Raw genomic sequence first — 27,568 nt, forward strand, 5'->3', positions numbered from 1 at the left:
TACAGTAGCCATGTAGAAGGGGTGGTGAACGGCGTGTAGTGATCAAAGATGAATTCATCTCACTCCAAAAGTTAAAACACAAACAATAGTTTAATTAAAAAACATATTAAGACAACAAAGGACCAATAATCAGGAGAATCACAGATTTATTTCAGTCAGAAAATTCAAGATTAAAATGTTAGTGGTCCCAAAAAAAAAACAAAGAAACCATGATGTTTTGGACGTACAGGTTATGAAAAAATCCAGGCCTTAGATGGGACTCACTTCAGAAACGCAGTCAAGGGGGAGTTGCGAGAGAATACAGTGACCACAGTGCTCACCGCAGCACAGAGAAATAGAAGAGTTACGGACTGTGGTGCTCCAAAAGCAGAAAATGAGACCTTTAACAAAAGAAACGGGAGAAAAACTGAAGCCACCCGACTGCTTTTATTACTATTGGGCAGCTTTAAGCTTCAGTATCTTGTTTCCACGTATTTTTGCTTCCAGAGAAACGGGAATTTTTTCCAGGAGCTCCACTTCAATGTCGCCGCTCAGTTTGATGCCCAACGCTTCAGCTAGCACCGAAGTATTCACCTCAAACACCTCCACCTGGTTGTTGATCTGTGCTTCCACCTCGCTGTTTACTTTTCCGGCTTTCACGAAGCCGATAATCTCCATGGTAACCGTCTGGTCAGAAGCACTTTGCACCTACAGGAAGAAGAGAGATCAAAATGAGCTGAGAATCTAAAAAAATAAATGCTTCCTCGAGAAGTTTTAGATGAGCCTTGGACCTGTCCTCCCTCTCCCCAACCACCTCCTTGAGGGGAGTTGTTTTTTGGCCCAGCTGACCGTACAGCCCAACAGACCAGTCCAAGCCTGCACTACTGCAGATGCACCACCCCCCTCCCACAAGATTTAGGAACACAATAAATCGGTAAAAAAAATGGTGATCTCAGTTCACACCTGCATGCAATTTCCTTTCTATTCAACAACGATTATTCTGTATTTTAGAAAGGCTCCTGTATTTAAAGAAACAATCCTATTTTCTTCCAAGTTTCCTTGAAGTTTCCCAAATGCTCCTCAAGCACCGCAGAGCTGCATCGTTGTTGCCTCCTCCCTCGACCCGTGACAAGGCGCCTTTACATCCCGTGATCACTGGCGGAGCAAGCAAATATCGGGAACCATTTTCTTTTTATCCTGCTTCTGTACCATATGGGATGAAAATAAAACCAGAAATTGGTCATTTGAGAGAGTTTAACACCTTTTTTAACACCTTGTTTAACACCTTGTTGCTGTTCTTGGTACGAGATCGAAAGCTGCTGAGAGAAAAACGTTCTCATTAGATCCAAGTGCTCAGCAGCTGGAGAAAGAGCTAGAAGTCAAGATGGAAGATGTTAAGGCTCAGGTGTTTTGTGTTTAAAAGATGTAGTCTTGGCCGAGTCTGCAATAATCAGGTTTTACTTAAAAACTAAATTTCCAGAAGAGTTGGCCAATTTAGAAAGAGGCAAATGTGTAAGGAAGAAAGTCATCTCTACAAGCTTATCCCGATCCCAAATGATGGTCTTATTAAGGTTGGGGGGCAGCTTAGTAGAGCAACCACGCCAATTGGAATAAAACATCCACCGTATTTTCACAACCATTAGGCGCATATAAACGTCTTTTTTTTTTTTTTTTAAATGTGCGGCACGCCCAATGGAATGTGTGTTGTCGGGCGCTCTCACCGCGGCTCCCTCGGGAGCGCTTTGAGAAACACCGTGTGTTCCGGAGGAACCGCCGCCCGAGCGGCAGCCGACACGTCCCCGCGGGCGGGGAGGTCGGCCTGCCCGGCGGCGGGCTCCGTCGTTTACTGTTGTGCTGATGGAGACCACAGTTTCACAAAGAGAAGAAGGCAGAGCAGAGCCGGGCAAGTTACGCCACAGTTTGCGGATGGATTGTAGATGCGTGGGCTAACGTGTCTGCTGGCACTGTTGTTCAGCTTTCGCAAAAGCCGGCATTATTTCCGAGGGGCCGCACGGCACGGAAAGTGACTCTGACAGCGAAGAAAGTGGAACAGTTGTCAGGACTCAGCCCGCCGGGCTTCATCCGCAGCCCGATCGGGCCAGTGGCCAGAGAGCTGCGCCCCCGGCTCGTGCCGACGCGCTGAGCAGTTCTCCTGGTCTCAGCCCGACGGTCTGAGTCCTGACAACTGTTGCATATTTGATTTAGCGCAGCTGTTTAATTCAGAACCGGAGGATGAGGACTTTGATGGGTTTGATTAATGACGCTTGTTTTAATTTTTTATTATTCATTGGTGATTTAAAAAATGTTAGTACTTTGTAATAAATACTTAGATAAAGCACAATCAAACTCAGTTTTGCTCCCGCTCTATTTTTAATTACGCACACTTGTATGCTTGTGTGTGTGTGTGTGTGTAGACAGCGCCTTTTCGTTCACTGCGCCATGTGTGTGTTTTAAATACAGAAATGGCAAACATAACTGAGGCTGCGCCTTTCCACACGGCGCGCCGTATGGTCGCGAAAATACGGCAGTTACATTGGCTAAAGATCTACACATCTCTGCAACACAACCTAGTGCTTGTGTTGCCATCAGAAAGGTTTTGGCAAAATGTTTCATCTGTCAGATTATCTGCTGCACCGGGACAGTGAAAAATGGCTGACCTTCCACAAAACAGAATAACTCCTGATGAATCCCCTTTCACTTGAGTTGGTTTGGACTGTTTTGGACTGTTTGAAGTTAAGCACGGATGAGCTACGGTCAAGAGTCATCGTTACCACTAGGTTTGTTCGACAAGGAAGATGTTTATGCACGTCGTCGCTGGAAGCAAATGCAGTATATGTCAAATTTGTTCTGGAAACTCTGGGTGAAAGCATATCTTCTTTGTATGAGCCATATTAATTTTGTATTATTTTAATGTAATTCTGCCCCATGCCACTAGGGGGCTGTATTTGCTGTGTGTATTTGCTGTATTTGCCGGCTCAGCCGAGTCATCCCACTTAACCTGGGGAAACCCAAGGATAGGTGTTGCTGATTTGAGAAGCAAACAGTTTGACTGTGCCTAGTGTGTCTAGTGTGTGCTTATGTGTTTTAGATGTGAGCAATCCGGTTTGTTGTTTTCGGCATATATTATGAGTTACGGTTAGGAAAAATAAACCTGCGAAGCAACTGTGAATCAACTAGAACCTTTCATCTGATATGTTCGGAGCGCACCGGGTGCACGTCTAAACAAAATCCTCCGTATTAGCAACCAGTACTAGACTTCGTTTAGGACTTAGTCTGTACATTCTTGGACTTGAGGAGCGGCAAAAGTAGAACCCTGCAAGAAGAAACTTGATTGCAGGAGATCTTATGGTACCAGAACCATAAGATCTCCTGCAATCAAGTTTCTTCTTCATCCACCAGAGGATGACATGGCACCCCGTCATGCTTGAATTACAGGAGGGATTGTGAATACTGTTCAGGACAAAACTGGACTTGTACGAAGCGTTCGAAGCAAAACTAAAACCAGTTGTTTGGGCCGATTGATAACTAAAGTCTGCCTTCTATGGGAAGCGGAGGGGCAGTGAAGACTTGGATAAATTGTATGTGTATATAAATTTGAATCGTCTTATTTTGACATTTTCATCAATGCATTTTGTGGACTTTGATTGAACTTTAAAGGTATTGTGACATAATTTTTAACATGCTTTTAACACTATTAAAAGTCTTGGCCAACATCCCTCAAATGTGTCTAAAAAAGTGTAACAAGAAAAACTTCACTCTAGTTCTCTTTTCCTGGCTGTTTATTACAGTGTTTTTTTGCGCCGTGAAAAATGCTTCCTTTCCCCCCTTTCCTGTCAATCATTGCTCCGCTCCTCCTCCAAACCTCCTCCTCCTCCAGCCATACGCTCACAGCGGCGTCGGAGCGACAGGCGAAGCATGCACGGAAAAGCAGGAGGGCGAACCACAGCAAACAATCATAAAAATAAAGGCATGCAAGCACCACTGTCCCCTTATCTTAAGTCCAGTCAGTGGCCGCGGGTCTTCTTAGCAGTTTTCCTCCGGTGATGAGAACAGAAGAGGCTCTAAACTGCTCCGTGTTAAGCCTCATTTATGGTTCCGCGTTAAATCGACGTAGAGCCTACGCCGTAGGGTTCAGCGTATGGTGCGCGTCGCCGCGTAACCCTACCCCGTAGGCTCTGCGTCGGTGTAACGCGGAACCATAAATCAGCCTTTATGGTGCGCTGGAGAGGAGAGGAGACAGGGAGCTGGGTGGAGGGGGCGGTGATTTAGCAGATCGTTACGTAACGATCCGCCACCAAACCACATGCGCCGTTTTTGCACAGTTATGCGGAAAATCCCAGAAAGCACACAATACACTGAATGTTAAAAGTTCGTTGTTTTTTGGGTGTAATTGATGTCAAGACACCCAACAAAACACAAAAAATCAAGAAAAATGTGTTTTTCATGTCACAATCCCTTTAAAGTTAATTTTGTATTTTTTTGTCTTCTACAGTGGTGGTGGTGAATTGTTGTTGTAATGAAATAATTTAGGACCAGAATGTAGGAGCCATATTACCTTTTCCTTTTGGAAGAATTTGTCCCTGAAATGCTGCCCTATGTGGGCGTGGTGGCGCCTTGTTTGTGAGTGACACTTTGGGTGTGGTGGCATTCATTAGTTTGAGTGTTTGGTACCTGAATGTTGTGTGGGTGAGCAACTTTCTATTGACCGTTTAAACTTTTATACAAAGAAATGCCCTTGCACAGTGAGAAGAGATAATCTAGTAAAGTAAGTGTTGTTTCTTAACCAGTGAAATGGAGCAATAAAGACCAATGTCAGTAAAGTTATGACGCATTTTCAGTATTTACTCACATCTCAGCCTACTGCAGCGTTGGTAAGAGCCTTTTAAAAATATATGCCGCTATACAAGTTACCCATCCATCTTCTATACCGTTTTATGCTTTGCAGGGTCTGCGGGGCCGTTACAGGCGACAGGCAAGGGTACACCTGGACAGGTCGCCATTCTGTCGCAGGGGCACACGTTCGGGAGTCGAACCAGAAACCTTCTTGCTGTGAGGTGACAGTCTTAACCACTAAGCCACCATGCTGACAGTTATTTACAAGTTATATGGGATATATTACCTATAATGAAAATCACCTGACAACAAACAGCTCATGCAAGATTTTAAAAAGATTTTTTTTTTTTAAAGAAGTATATTTCAAATAGATAATTTAAGCATATAAAGTAAAAGCTACCTTGATAATTCTAGTGGAGTCAGTGGAGTTCAGGGACACAACGTCATTGTAGTCTTTGGTCTTGAGGTTGAGCACCCTGACGAAGTCTCCAACCGATGTTCCTCTGAGCTGCTGCATATTTTCATCCCACAAGGTGATCCAGATGGAACCAGTTTCATCTTCAAGTCTGAGCTTCTGGATAGTTATCTTCCTGCGTATGTTCTTCCGCTTGACCTTTCTGCACGAACCAATCTAAACAAACACAGACAACAGGAGTAAAAAGAACACTGGAAACAGTCCAACGCTTTCATTACATCATAGTCTGGATGTCCAAAAATCTTTTGCTTCCAAATTCCATTTTTTGGTCCCAAACACCTAAAGCCGGGTAATACACTGTGCAATTATCGGCTCGTTTTGAGCCGATTTTCCAGTCGTGCGACTTTTTTTTGATCGGGCCCGATTTTGACCCAATCGTTGCTCGTGACTCGTGCAGTGTACGTGGGGTAACGACGAGAGATTAACACCTCACGACGAGCTCCCGATCACGAATCGTGAGGTCGCAAGAAAATCAAGCATGTTTGAAATCCTGGTCGCTCCTCGTGAAGGAATCGCACAGTTGAAGCAGCTACGACCCGATTTACCTCATCCTTTCACAGAGAGCATGCGCAATCTCTGATGTCACGTCAAAAACTATTATTTGTAGTTTAAGTGTTGCAAATTCACATTACAAATCATGTTTTAATAGCAAAAAAAAGACCGCATTTCCACGTACGGTGCGGGTTGCCGCGTACCCTGCGCCGTAGCTCTGCGTTGGTGTAACGCGGAACAATAAATCAGCCTTCAGTGTGTGCGCTGTCTGCTGTAGGCCGTCAGGTCACCCACCTTTTAGTTTCATCTCGTTCCCACCTCCTGCGTGTAAATTCTTTTCACTTTAAAAAAAAGAGCTATTTATGTTAAGCATAGGATAAAAGTTTGAACTCGGATTTTTGGGAAGTATTTTCAAGATCGTTATTTTAATAGCGGGACTATTTCCAGCGGCGCCTGTGTCGAGGAGCGCTTCGGACGCGTCACGTGATCGCGCTGGACCAATAACAGCGGCCCCTGATGTAAACAAACCTGACGTCATACAATGTTGGCGCAACCTCGTCTTCCCAAATATGTAGAAAAATACAATATAATGAGCCGAAAAGTGCACAAAAATGACTAAAACCGTGTTATATGATGCCACAATGAAGATGAATTATAAACTAAAGTGAAATAATAAAAATCGCCCATAATGTGATTTCGTTTTTATCATTGTGCTGTAGTTCGGAACAACTCTTTTTTCTCTTCTCATTTTGCTGGGACGTCGGGTTCCTCCGCGAGACACAACTTTTGCGGTATGCGTTCATTGTTATGTCTAAAAATGATGCGCAGTGCACACCCAATCAGAAACGGTACAGATATTTTGGGATTTTTTAAATATATATATATATATATATATATATATATATATATATATATATATATATATATATATATAAAAAATAAAGGATCCCATAACCTTTGATCGGGTGGGCAGGACGCACGCTTGGGTGGACACAGCCCACCCCTGCCCTAGAACCGGCCTGGAGTTCCAGTACACAGAGGTCCGGCGGGAGGATTATGATCGTATAGTGTGAGCAGACGGGTCGCATCCGAGCATCGTCTCGTACAGTGTGAGAACATAAATCGTGGGGTGTGAACTTTTGAACTCCGCGATCTAGTCGTGCAGTGTGAGATGGGGCAGTCTCATACGATTCAAAATATCGCACAGTGTATGCCCGGCTTAAGGAAGGGATTAGATTGTACTGCGATGGCCTCTAGTGTAACTGTGAGAAACCTTGGTGTTGTTTTTGATCAGGATTTGTGGTTTAAACAGCATATTAATCAGGTTTATTAGACAGTGTTCTTGCATCTCCTTAATATTGCAAAGATTAGGAGTATCCTCTCCGATCCCTTCCTAAGGTGTTTGGGACCCTACAGTTTCAGTGGACTTTTCTGTATTAATTCTGCCCTGGACATGAGCTTAGAAGAATGAAAAAACTGGATACCGTCACACAGCCGGGACTCTGGACCGGTTGCTCCTTTTTATTGTCCCCCTATTGTCTGGACGTGGTGCTCACTTCTTCTACCTAACCCTACCCCCCCCTAAGGATCAGTGTCGTCAGATCTGAGGTCATGGCTGTCCAGCTTAGACTTAGGGCCCGATTTACTAAAGGTTTGCGTGCGTAAAAACCTGTGCAAACTTGACAGCACCCGCAAACCAAAGTGCCAGCTGATCTACTAACAGCGTGCAAAGACGACTGCGTCTCTGAAATGCGCAAAATTGCACACGCAATCCATTTAGTACTTTTGCCCTGATGAATAATCAATATGGGGCGTACCCGGCAGAAATCCTAAATACTGGGAGGGGAAGATGCAAATTGCTCCTTTTACCACGCGCAATGAGATTTACCAAGCCTGAAAGTAGTTGCGCGTATTGTGATTGCGTCTGTATTTAATACGTTCGAAAGGAAGGTGCTAATCTGCTGCTGCTGTTATTGTGGCAAGGAGGCGACATCCAAAATCAAAGAATACGCAGAGAGAGAGTCTTTATTCTGCTGCATGCTATTTTAAAAATGGTTGCACAAGTTTTATTAAAGGCCACTTTTTCTTTAGTTCTCCCCCTTATATCTTGCCACCTTCTTTTAATGTGCCCCCCTCCACTCGCCCACAAGCAGGCCAAGCCTTTGTGCCAAAACTTTGTATTTTATTGATTATTTATCTTATTGAACGTGAAATCATCCTTCGTAAATTACATTTAATTAAAACCCGTGCTTATTAATCACAAAACACAGGTTAAACATCATGACCAAATCCGCTCCGACCCGCTGTGTCAGGATCAGCGCAGAGACTGCAGCTTCGCCTGAATTATGGTTCTGCGTTAAATCGACGGCCATATGATGGTCCCGTCTGTCACACATTTACTGTCAGTGTTTGCTATAGGCCTATAATATATAATATTTGCAATATACTGTGGACATCTGAATAAAAACTTAACTCATAAATAGATGAATCAAAGCGCTCTCCAGCTCTGTGTCTGATTGTCTTTTTCTCCTCAGATCATGCCGAGCACCGCGGGGTCACGCAAACCCGACCAATTAAATACTAAAATAAAATTCAGTCCTGTGGCCCGTTTTTCTATTTCGTATTTTTGATCTGTGCCTAAAATTGAAATATGAAAAACCAGACGTTTTTCCGTTTTTTGTGTTACCAACTGCATTTATTCTATCGCAGGTTTTCTCCGATATTGCGTTTCTTTTGGTAATGTTTAAATTTCTTTGCTGTAGTTCATGAATGTGTTTATTTGCCTCTTCCACTAATATCAACTCCAACTCTTCAAATTTCATTTTGCGCTTGTGACTTGTGACTGTGCTTTCCATCCAGACTCTCCATGGCGCAGAGTTTGCGCTCGCAAACCTTAAGACACGCAACACCTCATTTAAATACTGCTGTTTGCACCTGTTATCAATTGCGCACGCAATCTTAGTTGATCACCCGCAAACCACACGCAAACAGCACGCGCAAACTTTTTCAGTGCACACGCAATTTAGTACTCTTTATTTAGGATCTTAGTAAATCGGGCCCTTAGTCTCTTGTCCTTTACACACTGAAATTTCTACTGATTCCTGGAATAGTTTAATGAAATGCAACATAGGAACAATATACAAAAGTCTTTAAATCCTTCTTTAAAGAATATTGTTAAAAGATTTTCCCACACTTAAATTAACAAAGTGGAGGTCTTCTGCCCATCTGTGGTTCTTAAAGATTAGGCCTTTCACGGATACTGGTTTTGTGCCAAATTGTCATTACAACCACCTGTTTAAAATAACCGTTTTTCTTCATTCACCTCCTTGTTAACACAATTTCTTGTGAAAAACTTTTCTATTTGGGAATTTACTGCTTAAGGTCTGAAGGAAACATACCTCCTTCACGGTCCCTTCAACGCTGACTCCAGTGTTGTCGTCAGAGGTTATCAGTTCTCGATGGAACAAACTGGACTGTTGTAAATGATCACCTGGGCTTCCAGCTCCAAATCCTGGGGGATGTCCAACTTACCGGCCTTTGAATGGTTGGTGTTTTGGGTAACTTTCATGACAGCAGGCTTCTCATCCATGATGACATTTCTGAAGTTGTAGAAGTGACCTTCTTGAAAATCTTTAAAGCGCTCTTTCCCGTAAACCATCACTTTGACGTAGTCTGTCTCATCAGTGACTGCCAGTTGGTAGAAAAACTTCTTCACCTTTTCTTTTGTTTTGTACGTACGCAGACCAGATTTCTGCACAACTTTCCCAGCAATGACCTTTCGGTCAAGGTAACCGTTGATCTTCAAGTCTTTGATGCTTTGTCTCTGGACAAAGGGAAAGTTCCAGTAAATATCTAAACATGTGCACAACTCATTGTTTTGGGTACATGAAAGTAAAAAATTGTCTTTGATGATAAAGACTTGGATAACTTCACTCACCCAGCCTGGAATATTTATCTCCTGGAAAAGTAAAGATAACGTTATTAATGGAAGAAATGATAAGACTGAAGATACATTTAATTAGTAATTCATTCACAATATGGGTTGTGTGTCTGAGATTAGGAGGATCTTCCTTGAAAAACACTTTGCGTGGATGACAGCATGTTGCTAATCCCCAACTCCCCTGAGAGAACAGAGTTTACATAAAGAGTATTGGTAATTATGAAGGACAAGGATCAATTCTAGGACCCCTTCTCTTTCACCTGTGCATGCTCCCCCTCTTCCATATTCTCCAGCACTATGGGATTTGTTATCACAGCTACCGTAAAACTTCAAATAATGACGAGTCCCAATTTGCCGCCAGGTATAGCAAAATATCTTTTATATTAAACGCCCATTCCAAATAAAGGCCGGGTCAAACATGGTTTTTCTGGTAGCCAAAAAAATATTCTACTGTATGCAAATATAGCCTTTCTAAACACAAACAAATAACCTTAAACAAATTGAAAAGTGTGTGACTATTTATTTAATTTTAGAGGGACCTCAATGATGACGTGTTATGAAGTTGAGCGGCTTCTGTATCAAAAAGAAAGGCAAAAAAAAAGGAGGGGAAAAGAGGTGAGTTCGTAGTGTCTCGCTCTTTGCTTTTCCCCTCCTTTTTTCGCCTCTTTTCATTTAGCTTGTATACTTCACAAGCGTGCCAGACACTAGCGTGAGTCGTGGAAGATTATACAAAGAGAGTTGTATCAGACCAAAGCTGATGGCGAGAAGCCGTTCGCGGCTAGCGCTAGCTGGCTAGATCGAAGACGCACAATAAGATTTGGGTTGAATGGAGACACACAATTGAACGCAGGACCCTAATAAACGCTGATTTGAGAAATTAAGGCAAATAAACGCTTGGGCCTTTATTTGGTGTTCTACGGTATGCAGATGATACCCAGATCTATCTAGAAGTGTAGCGTAGCACTAAAAAACCAATAACCATGTGACAAATCTTGATGTGATAATAGATGATGGTCTTAACTGTGGACACTGCAAAGTATCTTTCTGTCATCTTAAAGCAGCACAATGTAACTTTTCCACCTTAATATCATATTTCCAGAGTCATTGTGATGGTACATCAACTTACAACAGGTTTAATGAACCTCTGTCATGATCTGAGGGGTCTGTATCGCCTTCACTGGCACTATGTAACTTTGAGATGCATGGTAGGAACCCTGCCACACTACTGGTAAAGCACTACCGCTTTTGTCCAAAGGAGCCGCCAAACTCAACAAAAGCTGAAAGTTACATAGTGCTGCTTTAAGAACAATCTGCACTGAGCTCATCAGAGCTTTGAAGGTTGTATAGAGCCATCTTGATTGCCATCCCCATGTAGCTCTGCATGTCTGGGTGAAGGGACAGGGACAAGGAGGCCTCTGCCTTTCTTAGCCTAATTTTGTCTCGTATAAATACAAAGTTATGTTGAAATGTACAGCAGTTAAAACTTTTGTTTTAAAACAGCTACCTTGTCAGTCTGGGGGCTCTTCATGCCATCTACGAAAAAACAGAAGAAAAACATGAGTTAGTGAGTTTCCATGTCACGGTTTCATTTCCTGTGCACCAGAGTACTCTTGAGACGAATTCGTCTGACAGCTAAAGCCTGTGACCTGTCAAGAAACCGCCACCGTAGTTACTGTTGTTAACTCAGACAATCAACCGGCGTTTAGTTTTTCTATGTGACTGCCTGTATGAAAACTTTGTCCATGATGTTTTACAAACATTTTTATTAAGTGTTCAGCTGTCAAATTAAATAGTTTTGTGTCTTAAATGTGTTTCTTTTTTCTTTCTTGAGAGTAAAACAAGTGAATAAACATCACCCAAGAATCCAGGGTCTATTTCTCCACCCGCTCTGGAGGCCAGTTTCTATGGAGTGAAACTTGACTCAAAACATTTGTGTGTGTGATTTGTCTGTGTGTATAATCTGATTTGTGCGTGCTACTTGATTTGTGCGTGCGGAACTTGCTCGAAGTTATGGACAAAACGATAATTACGAATTCAAAAAGCCTCCTACACACTCAAATCGTTAAATACGCATGTACGAATCGACTGATACACCCGCACAAAGCTATAGATATGCACAAATGGTTTTGAGACTCTTTTCAAGTCTCCAAGAAGGCTCACAGATTTGTCCGTACATGGTGTACTGATGGAAAGCTGGGTCATTTGAATATTCATCTGAGTCAAGCATTATTTCTCTGATACCCTCAGGTTGAAAAGAAAAGACAGTGTTTTTGAAAAATGGCCTGCAGGGGGGTCGTCCTGGGGGGCGTTCTGGCCTGGATGGTGGTGGAGCTCTGCACCACGGCTTCACCGCTATGGTGTGGACTCCTCTATCCGTCCGGGCCGGGATGGTCTCTGTGGAGGAACCCCTTGTAGCTGCCGGCCATGAGACCTCCTGGCGTGGATGGCTCCCTGTTACCGTTTCCTCACCTGGATCCTCAGTGCTTAACCATGTCTACACCGTGTGTCTGTGTGTGTAACTTGGGTGAATTGTGGTGTGCTTGTGTCTGTGTGTGTGTGTGTGTGCGGGGAGGGGGGGGGCAGGGCATTAATACGTTTTATGTCTGTTGATGTTTTTAAAAAGAGGCTCAAGACCCATCTCTTTAATCAGGCTTTTAACTGACTCATTTAACTCTTTTACATTTTTTATGCTCACCCCTATTTTTATTGGATCTTACTACTCTGTTTTATATTAATCTTTAGTTTATCCTGTTTTATCATATTTTATTTTCATTGTCTTATCTCAATGTTTTATCTAAATGTTTTAGTCGTTATTTATGGTCTATTTTATACATTCTACTGTCTTATTCTTTTAGTTTTTAATGTCTTGCTTTCTAGACATACTTTTAGGATTTTGTGTTATGTTATACTTTTTTAAACTCTTTTAGTGTATCTTATCCTGCTTTCTTGTAGCTTTTAGCTCCAGTGTTTCCTCATGGGGAGCCTCCATGCTGGGACTGGACTCTGGCCTGCAGGGGGGTCGTCCTGGGGGTGGTTCTGGCCTGGATGGTTGTGGAGCTTTGCACCACAGCTTCACCGCTGTGGTGTGGAGTCCTCTATCCGTCCGGGCCGGGATGGTCTCTGTGGGCCCCCCCCCTTGTAGCTGCGGGCTATGAGACCTCCTAGCGTGGACGGCTCCCTGTTACCGTTTCCTCACCTGGATCCTCTGTGCTCAGCCATGTCTACACCGCGTGTCTGCATGTGTGTGTCTGTGTGTGTAACTTGGGTGAATTGTAGTGTGCTTGTGTCTGTCTGTGTGTGTGTGCGGGGAGGGGGGCAGGGCATTCATACGTTTTAAGTTTATTTGTTTTATGTAAAGCACTTTGTGTTGCATTTTATGTATGAAAGGTGCTTTATAAATAAAGTTTGATTGGATTAGGTAAGAAAATAATCCTTTCCATATAGTGGGGAAAACACCTTTCATTAAGCATGCATTTAATATATGACATATCGGACCATAAACATAGTCAGCTGTCAGACTAAGGCTGCGTCCCAATACTCCCCCTCGCCCTCGTTTTCTTCACTAACCCTAACTTTTGCGCGTTCCCGTGAAGGTAGTGGTGTCCCAATTCCTCTTTTCACCTAGGGGGAGGGGGCATAACGAGGGCTAGGGGCTGAGAATAGCCCCTTCAAATCGAGGGATTTCAGATGCTGACTTGGCGAGCGAGGGGGTATGAAAATTTCCCAGAATGCTTTTGCTGTAGGCTCTGAGTCGATTTGACTCGCTGACCGAAGGCAAACAGGCAGACTCGTCTCAGAGAAATAGAGAGAAATAATCCTGTGACTCGTCAGATTTGTTTTGGATGTTTCTGATATAATAGTCTTCAGAAACCACAAAGTAATCCAGCTGTTATCTGGGTAATTTACACACTTTCAGATAAAGTTGCGGAAGATCACGCCAGAATAAAGGGATTTATGGTTCCGCGTTACACCAACACAGAGCCTACAGCGTAGGTTACGTACAATACGCCGTAGGCTCTGCGTCGATTTAACGCGGACCCAAACTCCGGAGCCGGCAGACAGAAATCTCTAAATTTCGGAGCAAATTTCTTAACAGGCTCCAGAGTTTCTCTGTTTCTCTCCCGGGGCGACGGAGCAGCTTGACCCGGCGGACACGTCTCTTCTCGGGCTGTGAGCTGAGGCTGCTCCCCGGGGGCGGCGGCTATTCTCATCGCCGAAAACATCGGGTCAAATTTCTTAACAGCCGTTATTTGGATAAACTGAGCCCCGGTTGCGGATCTTAAGGTTACCTTTATACCTGGAAAAAATATTAAAACTTAATAAATTGCCATATTAACAGCGCTACAGCTGAAATTAAAACAGCGTTTGGCTCTCAGCTTCCTGATCAGGTTAGGGATGAAAACGAGGGGGAGTAGGAGAAATGGGACAGGCACCTGGGCCAAGTGCCCTAGATCTCAAGTGCCCTAAAATCTCCCCCTTCTTTTTTAGGGGTTAGGGAAGAAAAGAAGTGCGAGTGGAGAAAAGAAGGGCGAGTGAAGAAAAGTAGGGGGAGTATTGAGATTGGGCCTAAACAGAGGTGTGTAGCATTTAAAGGCAACCAGAAGGATGTCAACAATATTAAAAGTTGCCTAAAAGTTTTAAACGAATGGGGAAAATATCCCCCGGTTCGTCTCTCATTATCTGGATGAACTGCCACCTGTGTCATTTAACAACCTGGACGTTTCCAACCTGCTGGGCAGAATTGAGCGCCTACACAACGAGGTGTCTGTACTAAGTCACGCGCTGAAACTTCAGGCAGATATCGGCGAGGATTTACGCATGGTGACTGCTATTATTGACAGCAGAGTTTCCGCAGTTGAGCGCAGTTTGGAACCGAGTTGTAGAGAGCAGGCTGTGCTGGGCGACGCTGAACCTCCCTGCTGCAGCGCGCAGAGGGACAACCCGGCAGGTGTGGATGATTTGGCGTTGGGAGAGGACGTGTGCTCCACCAGGTCTTCTTCTGCAGGAGACGGTACCCGTTCTGACCTGCCTACCGCATCTGGGATCATAAAGACCGGCGTGAGCCATGGTGGAGCTGCGGGCAGCTCACCTACTTGGTCTAAAGTTGTGAAACTTGGTCGACCGAAGAGGATTAATGCTGGAAACCAACCTGTCACCCCAAAACATTGCGCCGGTGTAGAACCCAAACGGCGGGCTTCTAAGCCGATCATCGGTACTGCTGCCCATGGGAATATAAAAGTGATCCGCACAAAGATGGTAAGAGTCTTCGCCACCAGATTTGCACCTGATCTAGATGCAGAGACAGTATCTGACCATCTAGCAACACAACTTGGTCGTGATGTTAAATGTGAGCGTATTGTCACTGCGAGCAAGAGATACAGCTCGTTTAAAGTGTGTGCGGAATGCAATGACGTTATGGAGATGTACAACCCAGAACTCTGGCCTGAAGGCTCTGTTGTGAGGCGTTTCTATGAACCACGCAAATCGGGAGAGTCAGGTGATGGCAGAGATAGGCTCGTTGCTGGTCCAAGTGTATTGTATGGTGCTACTGCAGCACAGCCCAACTAATACTGTATGCGGGTTGGCTCCTACAACTGCCGTGGCCTGCGACTGGGAAATAGTGAAGGAGACAAGTGTCGACGCTCTGTGGTGGACACTTTGTTGCAAAAATGTGACATTTTATGTTTGCAAGAAACTTTCTTGTCAAAGCAGGACCTGGGAAAACTGAACTCATTTAATGTTAATTTTCACGGGGCAGGTGAATCCACCACGGACCTATCCCTGGGAATAGTACGAGAAAGGATTGCAGGGGGGGTCGCCATCCTCTGGCACAAAAATCTGGACCCAGTGATAAATGTTATCCGACTTGAAGTTGACTGGTGTATCGCTGTGCAGATAAAGATCGGTCACAAGGAGTCTACTATCCTTAATGTATATACACCTTATGAGTCACTAGAAAATGAGGATGATTACCTGAATAGGCTTGCTTTTATCAACTCTTTTATCTCAGAGAATCACACTACCAGTGTTCATGTAGTGGGTGACTTGAATGCTGACATATCTGACAAAAAGTCCTTATTTGCCAAATTTTTGTTACAATTTTGTGATGATAACAATTTCTTTTTATCTTCTCAAATGCTATTACCGGCAGATAGCTTTACGTATGTTAGCGAGGCCTGGCATACAACATCATGGCTTGACCACTGTATCAGTACCGCTGATGCCCATGACATTCTAAGCTCTATAGAGATTGTCTATGAGGCATCAATATCTGACCATATTCCATTTATAATGACATTAGATTTTGACAGTCTTCCCGACCTATCTCAGGAGGTGAAATTTACTTGCAAGAACAAACTAGATTGGTCTAAACTTACAAATGTGAACAAGCTATTATATTATGGAAGAACTGATGCCCTGTTGCGTAAAGTTCATTTTCCAATTGATGCTATTTTATGTTCTGATGTGAACTGTCATGAAAGCTCTCACCGTGAGGATCTTTGTGCCTTGTATGAACATATTATGGGAGCTATATATGAGGCTAGCATACCGCTCTATACCTATGCTGATAAAAAATCCAGGGTAAGGCCAGGGTGGAGCAAGTATGTGGCTCATTATCATGCTGAAGCCAAGAATGCCTTTAGGGGCTGGGTCCATGCAGGAAGGCCCAGAGAGGGGCCTGCCCTTGACTTGAAAAAGTTCACCAATTCTAATTATAAATATGCAATTCGTTATGTTAATAAGCATGCACAACAAATCAGAGCGGATTCTATGGCAGAAAAGCTCCTTGATAAAGATGTCACTGGTTTCTGGAAGGAGGTGAGAGCTCTGAACACAAACACCACAACTTTACCAAGCACCGTAGAGGGGGTCTCTGGTTGTGATAACATAGCTGAACTGTGGAGGAAACATTACTCTACTCTATTTAATTGTCTTAAGAGAGACCCCTACATAGTAGGCAATGTTCCCTCTAAACTGCGGGCGTGCGCAATTGCGCACTGCCCGCATATTCTCAGCGCACAAGAAAACCTATCCAGCGCAGTGCTTTAAGTGGGCCGGTACGCACCGGTACGGAGTACCCCCACTTCTCAATATTAGCCTCTGGCGTACCGGGACCTTTTACAGCGTACCGGGACTTCTCATGAGCTCACAGTACTCTGTTCTCTCCTTGCGATTTGGCTACAGTGGCGTCGCAACGCGACTGCCCCTCGTGAGACGTTCACTCGTAAAGCCTGATTTATGGTTCCGCTCTAAATCGAGGCAAGGCCTACGCCGTAGGAAACGCGGCGACGCGCAACGTACGTGCGCAACGTACGTGCGCATCGCCGCGTACCCTACGGCGTAGGCTCTGCGTTGGTGTAACGCGGAACCATAAATCAGTTTACGGAGGTAACGCGAGTCGAGAGGAGGAGAAGTATTCAAGGATTTGGGGAATACAAGGAGCTGTGGGGATCCCGGACACGAGAAAGTCTGAAGCCTCTGCTAAAAGCTGTCCATACAATTGCTGTGTCTACCAGCAGTACTGGAGTTGAGGGGGGATGAGGGGAGATGGCATCCCCTCCTGAAATAAAAACGGTTCAAATCATCCCCCCTGTAAAACTGCCATCCCCCCTTTCCATCCCGTCATTTCATCAATGAATGTGGTTTTACTGCTATTTCAACATTTAGAGTCATCACCAGAAAAATAACACCAGAAAGATATGTTCTTTGACAATTTTCATCTGTTTCAAGTAAATTTTCACTTGAAATAAGTAGAAAAATCTGCCGGTGGGACAAGATTTTTTCTTCTTATTACAAGCAAAAAAAAATCTTGTTCCACTGGCAGATTTTTTTCTACTTATTTTAAGTGAAAATCTACTTGAAACAGGTGAAAATTGTTGTTTTTTCCAGTCTTGTTTTAAGTGTAATGAGATTTCTTTACTAAAATGAGACATTTTAACTAGAAATAAGACAAATATTTTTTGTCAAGATTTTGAGTTTTTGCAGTGATCCATTTTACTTATCCTGTGAAGGACAGAGTCATATTGCTAAGTTCAGAAAAGTGTTTTTTATTGTTGTGTTTTGATGTATTTGATGTAAGCCCAGTGGATATTTAAAGCTTACAGAAGGCTGCATTTAACTGCTGCTATGTCATTCCTGCAGTATTTCTGCAGGTGTTTTGGTCAGTGCTATTATTTGTAATATATTATATTATTTGTATTCAGCAGAAATTATCTGTCCCCATATGATAAAATCCACCACCCCCCCTGATTTTCTTTTACAACTCGAGTACCAGTGACTGGTACGGGTCTACCAGTGAATGTGAGCATTTTCTTGTGTACACATAATTTGTTGGAAAATTCAATAAAACAATTTTCTTTTTAAAAATCAGGATCTTGTCCTAGTATTTAAATATATCACTTAATCATCTGCTGTTACCCACCGCCTAATTTACCTGACATCAGTTGAATAAGGGGAGTACCGGAACTTATTTTGGTCCAAAGCAGGACTCTCACATACTGTATAACATCTACACATCCCATTTTTCAGATTTTTGTCTTTTTTTAAGTGGACCAAATTACTTATTTAAAAATAAAGCGTGCATATCTGATGTTGCTCACAGTAGTCCTCGGTTTGCTCAGATACATGAAAAATTAGAGGGAACATTGATAGTAGGTGAGATTGTAAATTCGGACACTATGCAAATCACAGCTAAGGAAGTGTTTCATGCCATCTCAGAGCTAGCTGATAATAAGGCTTGTGGTCCAGATGAAATGTCTGCAGAGCATTTTAAATTAGCAAGCCCGAGAGCAGCAGTTCTCCTTGCTATTTGTTTTACAGGCTTTATGTGTCATGGTGTATTACCAGACTCCATGTTGTCCGTTACCTTGGTACCTATCATCAAGGATAAAGTGGGCCGGGTGGGGTGTATGGATAATTATCGGCCAATTGCTCTAGCCAGTGTGTTGTCGAAGGTTTTTGAGAGAATATTACTTGACAGATTATCTGTATATCTATGCACCTCTGCCAACCAGTTTGGCTTTAAGGCTAAACATAGTACTGATTTATGTATTTATGCTCTGAAGGAGATGGTGGAAAATTACAGAAGACAGAATTCTACTGTACTCATTGGTTTCATAGATGCATCAAAAGCATTTGATCGCATAAATCATTCTAAATTGTTTTTAAAGTTACATCAGAGAGGAGTGCCTGGCACTTTTATAAGGATCCTGTCCTATTGGTACTCTAACCAGAGCATGCAGATCAAATGGGGAAATGCTGTCTCTGCTACATTTGGGACAAGTAATGGCGTTAGACAGGGGGGGCTTTTATCACTGTGCCTTTTTAATATTTACATGAATGATCTCTCAGACCAGTTAACTGTAAAACAGGTTGCATGGTTGGCAATGAACTTATTAATCATTTTATGTATGCCGATGATCTGGCAATTGTGTCACCTAGCAGTGCTGGGTTACAAGAACTTCTCAATATATGTTCTAATTATGGTGTACAATTTGATGTGAATTATAATGCTAAAAAGAGTTCTGTTCTTATTTGCAAAGTAAAAGGAGATAAGGACCTCACTTTTCCATCCTTTTACCTGTCAGGACAACTGCTTCCTGCTTGCTCTAAAATTAAATACCTGGGACACATCATCACTGATGACATGACAGATGATGAAGATATGAGTAGACAGCGCCGTATTTTATATATGCAGGCTAATTTGACCAGAAGATTTTCCTGGTGTTCAGAGAGGGTGAAAGTGGGTCTTTTTAGGGCTTACTGTACCCCTTTCTATACTGCACCCTTATGGATTAAATTTAAGAAGGCCAGCATCCATAAATTACAGGTTGCGTACAACGATTGTCTGCGTATTTTGCTTTGGAAACCAAGATGGTCTAGTGCAAGTGAACTCTTTTGTAAAGTACATGTTATCACTTTTCATGCACTTTTGAGGCGATTGATGTTCAAATTCATATGTCGACTTAATAGCTCTTGTAATGCCATTATTATGATGTTAACCAACCCAGTCCTCAGTGCTGTAAGATACCAGTCTGCTATGTGGAACCACTGGTATGACTGTCTTTTTTAAATATTGTTGTATGTTTGTTTGTCTTTTTTAATGGACCTGAGTCTAAATAAAAAGATTGATTGATTGACCTTACATTTAGGAATGTTTCTTTTCCTGGTAATTGCTATAACATGATGGTCACTAAAACCCAAAGAAGGAGAAACTGGTTTAGTGCAGAATTCAGGAATATTTGTGTAATATTGTTTATGCAAGTGGCGGAAATATGGCTAGCACTGTTAGTAAAGACTGGTTGGTTGAGAGATCATCTGAGAAAGATTAGAAGCATCAATTAATGATACTATCTTCTGTTTCATTGGACACCGATTTGCAAATCGGTCTATGTTCATATCCCCAAGTAAAAAAATATCACTATTCAAATCTGTAACTGGGTCAATTAATACACATAAATCATTCAAGTATTGCAGATCAGTCCCGAGAGGCCTATAGCAGCAGCCGATCAGCACCGGCTTAAGGTAAGGAAGATGCACTTTAAACCATAAAGATTCTAAACTACTTGAGATACACTCAGAGTTGCCGAAAAGTTAGTTTTGCTATATAATCCATGATTATCCCTGTCCCTTCTAAAAATATAATAGCCATCAATGGGGATCTCAGTGTCAAGAACAGAAGCATCCAGATGGGTCCCCAATTCAGCCTAGATATGAATGGTGTTTTCTGTAATCAAATAGTTAATTTCATGTAGCCTGCCTTATTTCTGATGTTGCAGACATTCAAATGTGCCATAACAAGACCCTTTGAAGCGGGAATGGTATGCTTATCATCAATGTTCTTACTGTTAATAAATTAAAAAAAAACAAATAAAATAAAACAAAAACGTAGTTCAGATCAGTCTATATGAGCTCAAGTTAAGGAGAACAGAGTCTCTAGCTCCAGCTCCTGGCCGTTGGTGCCTTTTTGATCCTTATACTTAATACTTGGTAAGAGGGATATACAATAAGCTTGTCATGTCGGATGTAAGCTATATCACCTCGTTTTCTTGCAGCTTTCATGGCTGGAATGAGTTCCCTCTGCTTTTGCCTGACAGCTTCAGTGTAGTCCTCATTCACATAGAAGTTAGCATTAGCCTTTCCTATAACAGCCATTTTGTCTTTGTCATAGCTGCAGCTATAGGACAAGACTAAAACAGTTCGTCTTAAAGATAGCTTTGTTGTAGATATGCTGCTATAGGCCTACAGTGCAGGGGGACACATGATCCACTGAGTGGTGCCCCTCACCCCTCGTCTGTTTCCTTTCTCTTATAAGTATCTTATAACCATCATTGTTCTCCATTCTTCCTGTAGTTTGTTGTTGGTCTGCCCCCCTCCTTTTCTCTTTTATGTATGTTTGCAGGCTAGAGCTTCAGGAGCTGCATGCTGCCCTGCAGTCCTTCCCTCTGATCATCCCACTGCTGATTCCACCTGTCTGTATAGATGTCTTGTAGACGCCTGCTGACATACTGGCCTGCCCCCACTTCTGACCACCTCAGTGTCTGCTGTCTACATCTGTTTATATCGTCATCCCTTTAGTGCACCAGCTAGCCATTGTGTCTGTGTCTCTCCTTTCTCTGTTCTTCATTCTCTCTGTCTGTTCTCTTTTCCTGCTCTGCCCAGCTGGTCTCTGGCAGGAGGGTTCCCCCTTATGAGCCTGGTCCTGCTCAAGGTTTATTTCTTCCTAAAGGGGAGTTTTCCTCGCCACTGTTTGGCTTAAGGTTTTTCTCCCACTAGGGGACTTTTTACCTGCCAGTGTTTATGTTATATTTATGTAATAATTGCTTGGGGGTCATATTCTGGTCTCTGGAAAGCGCAGAGAAACAACTTCTGTTGTAATAGACGCTATATAATTAAAATTGAATTGAATTGAATGTTTGTTAGCAAAATGAAGAAACTTTGCCTGCTTGAATTAATGTGTCTTATTTTTAAACTAACTGAAATCTAATGTCTGATTTCAGGTGTGATGTCAGGTGTGTTCACCCACCAGAGTCATACTGCATCTCCTCATCCTCCGACTCATGAACCTTCTTGTTCTCTGAAAGAAGAAAATCATAAGTGATATCCTTGGTCATTTACATGTAAAGGATCCAAATCAAATCAATAAATATTTGTTATATAAAATATATGTGAACTGGCATCTCCTGCGATCCTTTGGATGTTTTCACCAACATTGATCAGAACAGGAAATCTTTCTACGAGAGATCAATCAGACCGTTACAGGAGATCCTTCCTGCCCACAAATTTAAACTCCTACAATAAATATTTGAAGACTTAAATCATGACTACTGTAACATCAATTTTCCTTTGGGAATTAATCAGGTATTTTTAAATTAAACTGAAATCACTCAAGGTGTCTCTGCATTCTAGACCCATGATCTCGTTTAGGAACTTTAAATTCAGACTTAGAGAACAAAGATATCTGCAATTGACTCATCGACCGTTACAAAGAGTTATAATCCAATGGTAAAACAATGGGGCTAACATGTTTCATCAATGATTGATTAGTTTTGATTAACTGATATATTGAGAGCTGTAATAACAGCTTTCTGAAAGACAACTAAACTCTGTAATCAAATGTATTGGTAACAATAGTACACAGCTTTGTTACTGAACATAAACTTCTCTTTGCTTATAAAATCTAAGACCACAAAGGCCCCCACAAAACTCGAAACTCACCTTTTTCCTCTTCTTTCTGTTTTTTCAGGAAGGGGCGCAGCAGATCTTGGACTTTAGGGTCATTTCTGGGTATCATTGCCATTACATCACGGATTTCAAGGATGGACTTCTTTTCTCCATAGTGCTCAATAATCATTTGGGCCATCTGCTCTCTGGATTTCGAGGTCCTCTGACCTTTAGGCATTTCTTCCATAAATCCCAGCATCTTTTCGTACTGTTCAGGATCCAGCTCTTCAATGATGGCTGTGAGAGCAGGTTTCCATTTTGTTGCTGAGATTGACGCCATTTCTGAGGCACAGGGAGAAAATCAGAACCTCTTATCTAACACTTACTTGGTCGTGGTTTGTGTCTGGGGTGCATGTGAGATGCAGGGCTCCAGACTAACTTTTTTCACTAGGAGCACAGTAGACCCTAACTGAAAATTTTTAGGGGCACAATCAGAAATTTTAGGAGCGCACATCGTTTATCGAAACGCTAACCAAATTTTTACATTTCTACTACATTTCAGTGTATTAGTAATACGTATTTCATAATAGATTAATGAATTACCACAATGTGCTGTTTCAAATGCAGTGTTACATTTTATTGTGCACTTTTAAAGATGCCGCAACATAAAGTAAACTGACAGCACCACTGCTGTCATTATATATTAAAAAAACATATATTCACATGATAAAAAAGTGCTTGGTAACAAAGTGCTTAGTAACCTTTCAGCCATGAATTTAACTGTTAAACACAGTACTTAACAAATGTACAAATATTGGGGGTACTGGCCAATAACATTTCCCTACTTGTGTCTTTACTAAAACCCTGAACTTACACCAGTTGACCAAATTCACTAAAAATGCCATTACACCTGATAACACACATCACTTAAAAGGTTAGGTGTTTTTCCCACGTGTTAAAATTTAACTTTCATTTGTGTCAAGCAAATTTTAAGTTCTAGTTACGTTTTAAATTAGAGTTTTGGCAGTGTTCAAAATAAAATTATGAGACCTGCTGTATTGGAGCACATTTTCTTTCTTTTTTTTTTCTTTACCGGGTGAAGGCTGATTTATGGTTCCGCGTTACAACAACGCAGAGCCACGCCGTAGGCTACGGCGGCGGCTCTGCGTCGATTTAAGGCTGAACCATAATTCAGGCGGGGAACATATCGGAGAACAACCAGAAGAATATAGAGTGGATTAAAAATAAAAGTTAAGCACTGAGCTACATGTGTCTCCCGTCTGGGCCATTGCAGACTCATTGCTTGAGCAAGATGTTACTAAAACCAAACATACCCGCCGTCTCTTTCTTATGTGCGCGCCGCGGCGGCAGCGTGTTGTGTCGCATTAAATGTGGTCCGGAAGTAATACCTGCTTTGAGCTGGTGAAATTAAACTAAAAAAATAAATAAATAAATAGATCCCCGACTCATTCCCTTTCACGCTCATTGGCCTGCAAATATGCGGGTTCATTGACGCACCCCTTCCACGTTTAACGTGTAAAAGAAAAAAAAAAAAAAAAACACTGGCAAATTTACTGGTCGCACGTGTGTGAGTGGACATGAAATTCAGTCGCACATACCCAAATTTTGGTCGCAAAATGCGAGCATTTGGTCGCAGTCTGGAGCCCTGAGATGGCTGAAGATTATGACCCAAATCTGGGTTCGATGTTGAATTCAGAACTACTCAAAGGGTTCTGCTTACAGATCCCAAAATACGACTCTTTTCTTGGTACCACTTGGTCCAACCACGTAAACAAATCTAAGTCATCAAATCACAAGGAGCCAATATGGAACCAGCAGACAATCCCATGAGACCCCACTCTTATTAATATCTGTAATGGACCCAATATACAAAGTTTGGCTCAGTATCTGACTGCCATGATTACTGGCTACTTTTTAATTCACAGGATCTTGCAGTTTTATTTCCTTTCAGTTGCGTTCAATTTTCTTCAAAAATATTTAGGAGAAACTGGACACAAGGGGTGCAATGATTAGAGGACAAAAATTGATAATAAAATTAGTCATCAACGAATTTAATTGTGAAATATAGTTGACAAAAAAAATTCACCAGAGTTAGGCATTGTTTTTCTTTCTATCTTTGCTGAGGATTGCTTATGGCAGAGATTTTCAATTCGGTCCTCAGGCCCATAGATATATACATAGATATATATAAAGGCTAGATGACTCGCCCGCGCTGCTGGCAATGCAGAGCGACGACGTCACACGGCGGCCATCTTGGCACAGGTAGCTCGCTCACTCATAACATTGTGTTTAATGGTGCATGTACTGCTTAAACAACCTTAACTTGCTCAATTTTCAACAGATTTACAAACAGGTTGGTTTGTTATGAACGTCAGAGATGTAGTTATGACACTGCATACTTGTGAATAATTATAAACATTGACAAACATACTTTTATATGAAAATAACAAGAAACAGATAGCTATGACATGGTATTTATATTAAATCAATATAGTATTCTTAGTAATATTTATATTTACATTATAACATATATACATATATATTATTACCTTATAACATGTTTATATATTATTACATTATAACATGTATTTATATTATGACATTTTAACATGTTTATATATTATTACATTATGATGTATTTATATTATTACATTATAACATGTATATATATTACATTATAACGCGTATATATATATATATATATATATATATATATATATATATATATATATATATATATATATTACAACATATTATTACATGTGTATATATTAAGTCGTTTTTCAGAAAAGAAAAGATACAATTTCAACATGTCCAGCATCCCGAATCATACCCACGTTAATGATGTTTATAATAAACCAAACCGTTTGTAAATCCGTCAAGATTTCAGCAAGTTATGAGCATTTTTGTCTGTACAGACCACTCACCCTCCAGCAGCAACCACGATAGCGCGCCAAAGAGTGTCCTGTAGTAAGATGGCCGCCAATGAACGACGCTGGAGACTCCACCTTGAGTTGTCTAGCCTTTATCTATATCTATGCTCAGGCCCCCCTGTCCTGCATGTTTGAGATGTTACCCTGCTTAAACACACCATGATACAAGTAGCCGTGTCATCAACAGAGTTGTGCAGGCCTTGATGACAAGCTAATGAGGAGCGTTAATTAGAATCAGGTGTGTTGATGCAAGGTGACATCTAAAACATGTGGGGCAGGGGGGCCCGAGGACCAGTGTGAAAACCCCTGGCTTATAGTCAATAGCGTTTAGCTACTATTGTCACCACCCGTGTTTTTGTAACAGAGTGAGGCATCTTCTTTCCCCTATTATCTCTGCAAAGAGTTGTACATGATCAATAAAGTACTTCCCTATGTAAACAATATGGTGGAGGTCGATTTTAGCTTGAAAAGATGAATGTGCCTGACAAAAGTATTTTTAATCAAATTTATACAGTCCAAAGAAAATACCATAGTTCAAAGAACCTCATGCAAAATTTGAAAGCTGAGAACTAAATAAAGGCCATTTAATAATCATGAGATTCATAATCTGATTAGTCAACTATCGTTTCCATAGTCGATGACTAGTTGACTATCCGAATAGTTGATAGCTGAGACGTTTTCTTAATTCTAAAAGATGTTTTTCATCTGAAACGCTTTAATGGTTCGGCTGACTAGTGGACCCAAATGACAAACACCTCTGGTTCTAATCTGGGCTTCTTCTTTTGGCGCTTCTGGGTCGGTTTCGGCCCCGTCGAGTGTCAGGGTGTCTGAGTTTCAGGTTTATTGGCTGTCATTGGGACATTCAAGTCAGCTGTAAATCAGTGATCCATCGGATCACTGACGTTGGAGTTTTTAACTGCCATTCATCAATTTTGTTAGTAAATACATTTTTATTACTTTTACTAGTTTTGTGTTACGTTAGTTGGAACTGTGGGTTTTTCTTTCTTTAAAGAAAAGGTGCCAGGACGTTTGTCCATCTCTGTAAATCATATTACAATAAATACATTAGACTCAAATTTTTAACTGCATTTTACAAACTAAACAAAATGCTTTAACTTGAATTAAACTGAAAAACTTTCTGAACTTTTACATACAAGCATCATCAGCATTCGTAACAGTGGGGTCATTAAACTCATATATTTCATATCATATTTCAGAGAGCAAACCACAAAACAATAAAATCATCTCAAACGCTTAATGCTTTTTGTCTTAAATACATGCATTTTATTTTAATCTTAAAATATAATACATATATATATATATACTTTTCCTTCAGGGCGTCTTGAATTAATTCTCACCTGTACCGATCCCCTCCTTGTTGGACGGTGTAAGCCTGCTTGTGTAAAACAAAAAAAGGCTTTTTGTCTTTCTTCTTGTTTCAGTTTCTGTTTCAGAATATTCACGCTCTGTTTGGCAGATGTAATATCACCCTTTATCACACGTGCTGCCCAGCGTATTTAAGGTAAATTATAGTAATATTTTAAGGAAAATAGTGTCCCGATCAATTGCTACATAAGTCTGGCGCATTTAAAATGAGCGGGAACGTCCAAAGCAGAGCAGTTTATAAAACAGAGTGGCGACAACTTTTGTTCTCGCCGCCAGAGCGGTCACGTGGTTCATGTAAACCCCGCGAGTTCTAACATGACAGCCGCACTGTTATGTCATGTTAGTCTATGGGACAGACAGCAGTGAGCTCGCTTTTGAACGGTAAATATTAAAATAAACCGTACACAGGTACATTTACAGATGATAATGAATCACTGAGATTAATTTATCTTCTTTCTTTCTTTCTTTCTTTCTTTCTTTCTTTCTTTCTTTCTTTCTTTCTTTCTTTCTTTCTTTCTTTCTTTCTTTCTTTCTTTCTTTCTTTCTTTCTTTCTTTCTTTCTTTCTTTCTTTCTTTCTTTCTTTCTTTGTATAATTTGTATAATCTTTTTGTATTTTTTTTGTATAATTGCCCTGTAAAATTGTAAATAGGTTATGTTTATTTTTATTCAGAACTGTCCCTTTTTCTTTTCTTTTCTTTTCTTTTCTTTTCTCTCTCTACCTCAAACTGCTGCACCTTAAATGTTTATACTGTTTATTCTGTATCATAGAAATACCACATTTGTTTTATTGTTTATTTTATTTTATCACCAAAGAGCGAAACTACCGGAGTCAAATTCCATGTTGG

General features: G+C 41.4%; 1 protein-coding gene across 1 annotated transcript; it reads right to left on the reverse strand.

Moving 5' to 3' along the window:
• Nucleotides 1–71: 71 nt before the first annotated feature.
• Nucleotides 72–26,909, reverse strand: LOC133459267 (uncharacterized). Its single transcript, XM_061739140.1, has 8 exons — nucleotides 26,695–26,909; nucleotides 22,437–22,724; nucleotides 21,745–21,795; nucleotides 11,224–11,252; nucleotides 9,717–9,737; nucleotides 9,178–9,602; nucleotides 5,213–5,443; nucleotides 72–687 (listed from the first exon to the last, which is right to left on the reverse strand). Exons 2-6 carry the CDS (start codon nucleotides 22,720–22,722, stop codon nucleotides 9,228–9,230), a joined length of 762 nt encoding a protein of 253 aa, XP_061595124.1. The 5' UTR covers nucleotides 22,723–22,724; nucleotides 26,695–26,909; the 3' UTR covers nucleotides 72–687; nucleotides 5,213–5,443; nucleotides 9,178–9,227.
• Between the last annotated feature and the right edge of the window lie 659 nt (nucleotides 26,910–27,568).

The sequence above is a fragment of the Cololabis saira genome, chromosome 14, assembly GCF_033807715.1.
Source record: "Cololabis saira isolate AMF1-May2022 chromosome 14, fColSai1.1, whole genome shotgun sequence".
NCBI classification, from domain to species: domain Eukaryota; kingdom Metazoa; phylum Chordata; class Actinopteri; order Beloniformes; family Belonidae; genus Cololabis; species Cololabis saira.